Genomic DNA, 10,146 nt, shown 5'->3' with positions numbered 1-10,146 from the left:
ATTTTCAGCATAGTAAATGAATAGGCTGAATATACTGTAAATCGACACTAACTACTCTGTGTATTTAACAGAAAGCACTTAAATTTGTATTGTCTTATGTTAAAAAGATTATTAAGAAGATTTAAAAGAATATTAAAAAGATTTTTCTTTAAAAGATGTCTAATGTGCAAAACTGCTAATGTTTATCTTTAAAAATGTCTAATTTTTAGTATATTCTATACCAGGGGTCGGCAACCTGTTTGTCCTTAAGGGCGCAATAATAAATTTAAAAATCACCGAGGGCGCATATTTTACAGATAATCATGCCCAATCCTAAACTCAACTGACTACTTGCTGTATATCGCCGTTTGACAAGAGTTAAGTAAATCGCTCTGGCTATCATACATTTACATTAGTCCAGCGAGGGCGCATTAAAAATCGATCGAGGGCGCCATGGCGCCCGCGGTCGCCGCGTTGCCTACCCCTGATCTATACTATACACTAAATTTGGTTATAAATAAATTTCTTAATAATATCACTGCAGATTTTCAATAACACATGAAAATGAATACATAATATTACAAAAGATGTGAGCTTTCAAAAGTACAAGATTTTGGTTACTATTCAAAATATAAGTGTTTCTTCAAAATTTTAAAATTATTTTATCTAGAACATATTTAGAAACACTATCCTTTATAAAAAATATATAAATTTTATGTATTAATTAAATTTCACATATGACTATAGGTTTTTGACATTTTTGACAGTGAGGTTTTTGACGTGACGGTTAACTGTCACATGTCAAAAACCTGCCAACCCTGCTTTCCAGAAAGAATTAAAAAAAACAGTATCTATGGATTTTTATTAACTGTATGGCCTTTTTTTTTCCAGAAAAATAATTCAATACAAGCAGATATTTCATAAGAATAAATTTTTTGAAGTGTATGATATTCAAATTAGTAATTAAACAATTTATTACCAATTTTCTTATTTCGTTGGATATATGGCAAGATCAAATTTTTTTAGATAATTTATAACAACTTTGAGTAAGACAAAATTGATTCTGCATTCAAGTTTTACTTAAATTCTTTCTTATTAATAATTTGGTCAAATGGTTAAATTTTAAATTGACAGAGTAGCTAACGAAACTTTATGTATCAGTCATATGCTATATAGACTGAATTTATTAAAATATTTTTATCTATTTCTTTTCTTTTTTGGAAAATTAATGAATTTTATATTGTGTATCTGATTTAAAATTTTGTCTGTAAAATATTTTTAACTCATACCATTGTTTTTAATTTATAGATACAATCCGATATTTGTCGCTTCATGATAATAAATACATCAGATATTTTACTGGGCATGTTAAGAAGTAAGTTTTATTATAACTATAAAATTTTCAATGTTCAAAATGCCTAAACTGTGTTACTTTTTTTTTTACAGATAAAAAGAAATATGAATTTTTCTCTTTTTGATTGTTAGGATATGCTATAAGAAGGGTAAAAAATATAAGTGGAAAGTAGTGTTAGTTTGTACAGAATAATAATTTTGATGGTTATAAAATGAATATTAAATGCTTAACTGCTTAACATAAATGTGTTATTCAATAATTTTGAAGGGCTTTTCACAATTATTTGCCTCAACCTACATTTTTCTCGGAATTTATATAAACTTGAGTATTAACAAACAAAAGATCCACAAACTATATATTAAAGATTTTACCTTATCACTGTTTTGGGATAACTTGAAATGCATGCTTGAAAATTAATTTTTTGAAAATGTCTAACATATTATCATTTTTTAGCTTTCTAGCCTTTTTTTTTATAACATACTTAATATTTTGTGATAACTATTTTTTTTTGACAAATTAATATTTATTATGGAGCTATATACTTAACTGAATCTTCATTTTGAATAATAAAATTTATAAATTTTACTATTTTAAACTGTGTTAATTTTTCTTTTTGCTTTATTTTAGTCTTTGGTTAGGTATAATAGTTTCATATTTATTCAAAGAAAATATAACTTTGTACTTTTGATTTTTTGGGTTTTATATAATCCTTAGTGTAAAAAAAGTGTGAGTGAGTTTAAAAGGCACATTAATCATCACTTTGCTGTTTACTGTTATTATCTATTAAACTGGCTCTAAAACTATGCTTCAAATAAAAGGAAAAATTGTTATAAGTTTTTGCTGAAAAATCCTGATGTTCGGACATCACATGCAAGTAGTAAGTTAAGTACCTGTGGCTATAAAAGTTGTTTTTAAAATTAACCAATTGTTTTCAAAAAAAATTTTTTTTTTTAAAGTTTTGAATGCTAAAAAGTTTATATTTATTTTTTGGGATATTTTTGCACTTCAAAGTCAACACAGCATTATAGGATTTTTTTACATCATCAATTTTGAACATTTTCCTTCAATACAAAACCTTTCCTCTTTATTTAGGATGATGTTTGATAAAATAATTGCATAATTTGTAACTTCTCTGACAGGTTTAATTTAAGACGTCCAAGAAGTCGTTGTAGATATGCATTTGAAATCGAAATGAAGATGTTGAACGATTCTTCAGCTGTAGTTAAAATTTGAACTGTAGAGAAATATTAACAATACACTTTATTATGATTATTTTTTTAATGGAAGCTTAAAAAAAAAAAAAAGAACTTTAATATTTTTCAGGACAAAATGAAGGGAAATTGATTTTTACCCATTCTGTGTATCACAATGTAGCTTGTCTTGAAAGTTTCTTTGTTCTTTGAATGTTTAAAATTTTTTTTTTTTTTTAATATTGCTCCAAACAGTTATTTAAATAGATATTAAAGATCTAACTTGATAATGATAGATAATTGAGACACTTAATTAGATGAAGTTGATAAAATACAGAAATATATTTCATAGACAGATAATTAGTTTTTTACAAAAATATTTTATACATTGCTCTAAAAAGAAAAACCATGAAGAAAATTCTTAGCTTATCTCCGACTTCGATTGGCTTAAGAAGTGTGTAAGAATACTTTTTTCTCTCCTTATTTTACCAGCATTTTCATCCTATTTTTTTTTTTCTTCATAAATTTCATCTTCAATTTTGGATTTAGTTTATTCACGTACTAAAAAATTTTTTACTTTAGGGTTGCATCCTTGTCTATGTCTCCTGTGGATGATTCTCTTCTCTCAGCATCTTTAGATAAAACTGTGAGACTCTGGGATCTTAAATCTCCCAATTGCCAGGTAACATTTTAATGTTCTTCGTAAATGTTAAGATTTAGATGGTGTCATTTTTATTTGTTTTTAAGTTAAGGAATACAGTAGAATCTCAGTCGTGTCTCATGGCACTATTCATTGTGAACAATGAATAAGGGAAAACGACAAATGCGGGTCCACATAAAATACCAAGACTTGAAAATTTATGTACTTGAAAATTAATAAATATGAAGTAAGTTTAAAATATTTTAGTTAAAATAAATTATATACTGAATGCGAATTTATTTAAAATAATATGACATTTTGGTTTGTACATGCACTCTTCTTCTCAGCGCAAACAAGAAATTTTTGACATTTTTAGCTCTTACTGTTCATTTTCTGTAAGTCCACATTAATGTAGAAAGTTTCTCTTGTCTTCTGAAAATGTTTAGGGCTTCGTTTCGCTGTCTTCACTGGTATCATTTTTGCGCTTTTACGGATTTTGCAACCATTTTTTGAGCAGACAAGTATTTCGAACTAATGCATAAATGTAAATGTGCGTTTTCTCCAAATTGTAAAAAATTATTTTCTTCATCGTTAGCAGTCCCGCAGTGGACTGATCATTGAGACACGGTTCCCAGTAGATCACCGAAGTCAAGCATCACTGGCTGCGGTCAGTGTGCGGGTGGGTGACCCACTTGGATCAGTCTGCGTAGGGACCGAGGGTGTGCGGTATTGGTCCTCGTTAAACTGTGCTACCGTAAAGTGCTCGATTTCACTCGCAGGTCGGTGGGCTACCGTAGCGGGGGTGCCATCCCCTCTGCAGAGGATCAAAATTGTGATGGCATGTCTTCAGATCATCCTCATGGATGTTTCCCAGACCGTCGCCAATAGCCCATTGTGCAGCTCTAGTGCGACGTAAATGAACAACAACAACATCATCATTAGCATCAGGTCAGGAGTTACTGTTTTCATTCTTAAAATGAAACAATAGAAATTTTTTTTATATTAATTAGAAAAAAATTTCTGGAAGATCAACATAAAAATCTGCTATTTACAAAATGATCAAACTGGGTATTATTAACCTTTTGAGATTAGTGCTTGTGACGGAATCACTAAAATAAGGCGATATGTACAAGAAATAAAAAATGTGCAATTCTGGATGGTGGTTACACTGTATCTAAAATAAGAAAACATAATTTGTAATTTTATTAAATGGGTTTCACAATCGTTCGAGATTAATTTATTCTGTATGCTTTTGGACTGTATATTTTATTTCTTATATTATGAAATGGTTTGCTTTTGTCTATATGTAAAATTTGTAAACTAGTTACATTATATTGAACATGTTTATTTCATTGAAAATGCTTTATTAAAATCAGTTTTAATAGGAAATTATTTTTCAAGACAATTTGATTCTCTAATGCACACGTGCAAATTTGTTATTTTTTATGAAAAGTTTGGATTTTTATGTGCCCTTAACTGAGAAATGTTCTTACTAAAAATTGGTAAAATTACTTATTTAATCAAGAGTGTCCATTACACCAAATGTCCTTAAAATATAAGAAGAGGTGGTTTATTAGGCAACTGATCTGACATTGACTTATTTATAAACATAAAAAGAATTGTTTAGTTTAGTAGGATATTTTTATAAATGTTAATTTTGTTGTAAGAAAAATTAAGAAAAAGTCTAATGTCCAGTAATTTGGGAAAAGGGCAATGCTTTCAAAATATGAATTTTTGTGCTAATCACCAAATATTTTAGCTGTGTTAAAATGAAAATACTATAAAATTTGTTTTTAAGCTACAGAAAAGTCTAATTTTATGAATTTAACTAGCTTCATTTCCGATGGGAAATTTATCGAAAATCACTCAAAAAAGTGGTATGAAAAAACTGCATCCAGGCATTTATTTTTTAGCATTACTTATCCAGACAACCGTGTAAAAGTAAAGATAATTATTTAACCATTTGCATCAAATCTTCAATGAAATTTGATATTGTCGATTTTTTTCTTCTTTCTATAAGGTTAGTTTAAAATTAGTTCTTTAATCTGAAGTATTCTATTATTTAAAAAATGGAATTATTTAAATATTTTAATCAAATATTTAAAAAATTTTTTTACATATTTTACAGGGATTAATTGCCACTACAGGAAAACCTGTAGCTTGTTTTGATCCAGAGGGTTTGAGTTTTGCAATTGCCGACAATCTAGAAGGAATCAAATTGTATGATATTAGATCATTTGATAAGGTAATGTTCTGCCCAATGAAATTATTCATTCACAATCATCAAATAGTTTGTTTTGAAACAAAAGTACGACAATATTTTTATTCATTTAGGGACCATTTAGCACCTTTTTTACTCCTAAGGATAAAAAGGACTCTGACTGGATGAGTATAAAATATAGCCCTAATGGCAAAACGTTGCTACTCTGTTCCAGTGGATCTGATATTCATCTTTTAGATGCTTACCAAGGAACATTGATACAAACATTTTCTGTAAGTTTTTAGTTTTTCTTATCTCAGATGGTTTATTCTATTGCTAGTTTGTTTTCTAATTAATGTGCTGTATAAATTGATCAACTTTTTAAAAATAAATTCAAATAAAAATTTCTATTAAAAAAATCTTATGGTATGAAAAAGAATTAGTAGGGTCTGAAAGAAAATCTGATTCTATATGATGGTTTTATGTTAAGAATATTTAACCTTTAAATATTAAATTTTCATGTTTCTGAAAAGTTCTTTAAATATGAATATCGATTAATAATGTAAGTGGTTCCATAGTGTATATTTAATTTATCTGGTTTCATTAAAGTTTAGTTACAATTACAGTACGGAACCGATTATCCGGAACGATCGGGACCATCGCTATTCCAGATAACTGATTTTTCCGGTTTTCTGAATCGCTACAAAAAGCCGTTTTTTTATTGTTAAACCCAACTAATAGAAAAAAATTTTGGAAGTAATCTTAAAAAGAAGAAAAAACGATGAAGTAATACACTAATGATTATTTCCAAAATGATGGTAAGGTAAAAATCTTTCAAAAGAGAAAGAAAAATCCTAAAATTTTATGAGGAAAAATAAAAATAAATTTTTTTAAAATGGCGGGAAAATTCATTGAATTTCATTCCGGTTTTTTGGTTTTCCGGTTTTCTGAATTCCGGATAACGGGTTCTGTACTGTACTATGTATATTAAAATGGATATTTGTTTTTTCTTTTCAGGAACGATCTAATAGTAAAGGCATTCCACTTGAGGTTTCCTTCTCCCCAGACTCGCAGTTTATCTTTACAGGTAATTTATCTAATTTTAATATTTTTATTATGTTCTTAAAATGCACTTATTAGTATTTATAGAAAATTTTTTTTTTAACTTTATGTAGCATAGTGTGTTTTGATAATTTTATTAAATGAATAATCTATGATTAATTCTTTAGAAACAATGAAATTTTTTTATTCACATTACCATTGGGACATTTAAGTCTTCAAAGATTTACATATGGAGGCATGTTTTCCCTGTAGCTGGATAGTGAAATCATTATTTTAAATATATCCTTGTTCAATATTTTAATCATGCCATTTTTTTAATTGGTGATAGAGGACTTCTATGTAAACTGATGATTATGCATTTATTTTTATTATAACAGTTTTAAATTAAAATCTAAAACTCAAAAGTGCTTATAAATCTGCTGTAAAATTGCCAGATCCTTAGCGGAGCTGGAACTTTATTAAAATTGTACTGGTTAAAATTGTTTTACTTATGTTGGAAATCAATCAATAAGTTTTGCTATTTCATTTAGTTGCATTATTATATTGAGTAAGAATATGTTTCATAAATTCTAGGTTCTACTGAAGGTACAATTTATGTATGGAATGCAGATTCTGGCATGCGAACAGCAATATTGCAGACTGGAAGGACTTCCCCTATACACTGTGTCCAGTTTAATCCAAAATACATGTTGCTCGTTTCTACTACTTCTAAAATGGTATGTGTGCTTAGAAAGTTGATTTTATATAGAAAGCATAGCTGCCAACTTGTTAAAAAAAATCAGAACACAAAGCACAATAAGCATTTTCAGATAACGCTATGATTTAACATGTTAAAATAACACATCAATGTATACATTTATGTGCATTGTAATGTATCATAACATTTACATAAACACGCAAAATAACTAATATGTTCTTACAAAATTTTAGGTATGTATAAATTCAGATTCATGTGTAATACTCACTTTTGCTTAGCTCATAAAATTAAATTAAAGACTAATTAATGAAGACTTGGTTATCCAATTCAAAAACTCCAGCTTAATTCATTTGGGCAATGCTACCAATGTTGAGAATTTAAAAAAATAAATAAAAATAAAATGTAAATTACTATTAATAGCAAGGTTTATCCATATTGTATTTATTTGTTAGAACAATTGTCTTAATCGAATCGCTGTCTGAAATCAGTTTTGTCCTTTCTGACCAAACTGAAAATTTGATCACGGACCAAATTACTTCGAGACAATGTCAATATCTCTAATACTACATGCGAAAGCCTCTCAGATTTCATCTTTGTAAACTGATTGATTACTGACAAAGCTGTTTCAGATTAGCTAGTGATTCTCTATCTCTAAATTCCCTGACTAATGGATTTATTTTTCCTGGCTATTCCTGCATAACAATGTAGACCTGAAAAATTAAGAATGAGAATGGCGATTGTGGGCAGGAATCACAATATTGAATTTTTAAATTGTGTTTTCAGAATTTTCTCATGCACCAGTCAATTAACAATGAATTTCCTGAATATTTCCAAATTCTTTTACTTTTCTTATATTTCCAGGTTGCCTGCAACTTAGGGGTGAAAGAATTCAGTAGTAAAAATGCTAAATACTGAAATATCAGAGCATTTTGACCTAAAATCGCATCTTTGTACAATGCTAAAAATCAATAGCATTGAATAGCAAATTTGATTTAATTAGAACAGTTGACAGCTTACTTCTTATTACTTGCTATAATTATTATTTGTATTTATATTGATACATTGCATGAAAGTTTATGATGATCAATTAAATAATCTGATGTTCTGAACTAAAAAATTTTTTTTTCGAACTAAATCTTTTTTATTTTTGTAGAGATCAATGCTTTTTAATTACAGAATTTGTATTTATTACTTTATATTTGACATAATTAAATTTAAGAGAAAATTTTAATAATTTTGACTTAAATCTAATTACATTATTAATACATTTAAAAAATTTATTTTGAAATCTTGTTTATCAATTAGTATTTTTCTGAATGACTCTTATGTCTGCATCTAAACTTTTAAAGGAAGTGAGATAGTTTCAATAGGGTGCAATAGAAAATTAGTAATTTTTTTTTTTGTTTGACACTTTTCTTTTTTTCTTTCTTCAGGCATTTTGGCTACCAGTGTACAATGAGTTGTGATATCATGGATAATTTTTACAAAAGGGAAGAAAGAATTCATTTGTCTCACTATTCATTTTAAATACACTGTGATAATGATCTTATAACCACTATGTAATATTCTTAGTCATATACTATGTTATCAAAGTGAAATTTAGGTGCGTTTTTTTCCCCTTAGAATTGTGAGATGTATGTATGATGTAGTCTATGTATTGTGTTAAAGGAATTTAAACCAAAGGATATTTGTTATCTATCAATGTATGGAACTTTTTTTGTCACTATATTATAACCTGTCAACAATCAACTCATTGATACATGCATTCTGAATGAAAATCTCAACTTCATAGTGCCTATTAATCGAGCTATTTCATGATTACTTGATTATTAGAGCAGCTTACGGTGCTGTTTTGTATGAAGTCAAAATAATTGTTTCTTTGACTTGATTCGCACAACTTTCAACTATTTACAATTAAGGATTCTCACGGGTAAGGCAGCTTGAAAGTTTTAATCTCAATAAATATTAAGATAAAAATAATAACTGTAAAAAAGTTTAAATTTATAATTTAAAAGATTAATTTTAATTTATTGTTCATAAGTACAAAAGAATCTCTCAAAAATTAGTGAAAAATTAAAAAAAAAAAAAAAAAATTCTGTTACAAAATCTTTTTTGAACCAATGTGTATTTTCATTTTCTGTATGTTTCTATTGATGCAGTTTTAATGCAAGGTTTATAACTTTAATGTGTCCAAATATCTTCATTAATTGAAAACTGTAGTTTCTGAGAATTACTTTGACAGAAATTAGCCTGATACTCTTGGAAAGCATATACATTCAAACTTCATTCATGTGAACAGGCTTAACGAGAAATATCTTTTAAGGTTGAGTATATCTTTTCAGAACCATAGGGTGCAGAATATCTAAGGTTGAATCTATTTTTTGACTTATTTTTTGTTTTGTACCTCAAATACACCATCCTTACATTGTTCATTAAAAAATTATGCACTTGCAGTTAAGAAATGAAAACAGAGGACGAAAATTAATAATAGTATTTCTTCATTCATTGAAATAAACGGATTTACTTTTATTTGTTTGTGTGAATTAAAAACTGGAGAAAATATAGAAACTAGAATTCTTAAACTTTATCTAGACACTAATACAAAATACCACAAATATATTTTGTTTCTTTCCACTATATAGTTAATAATCTTTATAATTTCCAAATTAATTAATTGTATTTCTTATGAAATTATAGATGACTTAGTATTAGGTTAAAGATATAACTTTTTTTGTAGGCGTAAAGTAGTATGTATAGTTAACATAATATATCTTTGTATTTTGCAGTTTTCGTAAAAATACTGTTAAAATCATAATGTGAACTTACTTTGTTTCCCTTCTAATTCATGTTAATGAAGTCCTCTTGTGTATGCTACCATAAAAAATATAACTAAAAATTTACTTATTAATAAGTGTTTATTTCTGCTTTAATTCAACCAAACATCTTATTTGAGTTAGGTATTTAATTTTTTCGTCCTTTCTTCATAAATTTACCATATAGGGGATATCTGTCTATAGTTATTTT

General features: G+C 27.5%; 1 protein-coding gene across 1 annotated transcript in view; it reads left to right on the top strand.

Moving 5' to 3' along the window:
* Positions 1-9,651, top strand: part of LOC107454339 (WD repeat-containing protein 82) — a gene marked incomplete in the record, with an annotated part of 14,212 nt that extends 4,561 nt beyond the window's left edge. The window contains 7 exon segments of the mRNA XM_043039129.2: positions 1,288-1,354; positions 3,106-3,205; positions 5,292-5,408; positions 5,498-5,656; positions 6,381-6,450; positions 6,999-7,141; positions 8,556-9,651. Of these exon segments, the coding sequence (XP_042895063.1) occupies positions 1,288-1,354; positions 3,106-3,205; positions 5,292-5,408; positions 5,498-5,656; positions 6,381-6,450; positions 6,999-7,141; positions 8,556-8,588 (689 nt within the window).
* Between the last annotated feature and the right edge of the window lie 495 nt (positions 9,652-10,146).

The sequence above is a fragment of the Parasteatoda tepidariorum genome, chromosome 3 (genome assembly GCF_043381705.1).
Source record: "Parasteatoda tepidariorum isolate YZ-2023 chromosome 3, CAS_Ptep_4.0, whole genome shotgun sequence".
In the NCBI taxonomy this organism is placed as follows: domain Eukaryota; kingdom Metazoa; phylum Arthropoda; class Arachnida; order Araneae; family Theridiidae; genus Parasteatoda; species Parasteatoda tepidariorum.
Note: the sequence above shows the minus strand (reverse complement) of the source record. Positions and strands in the feature narration are given on the sequence as shown.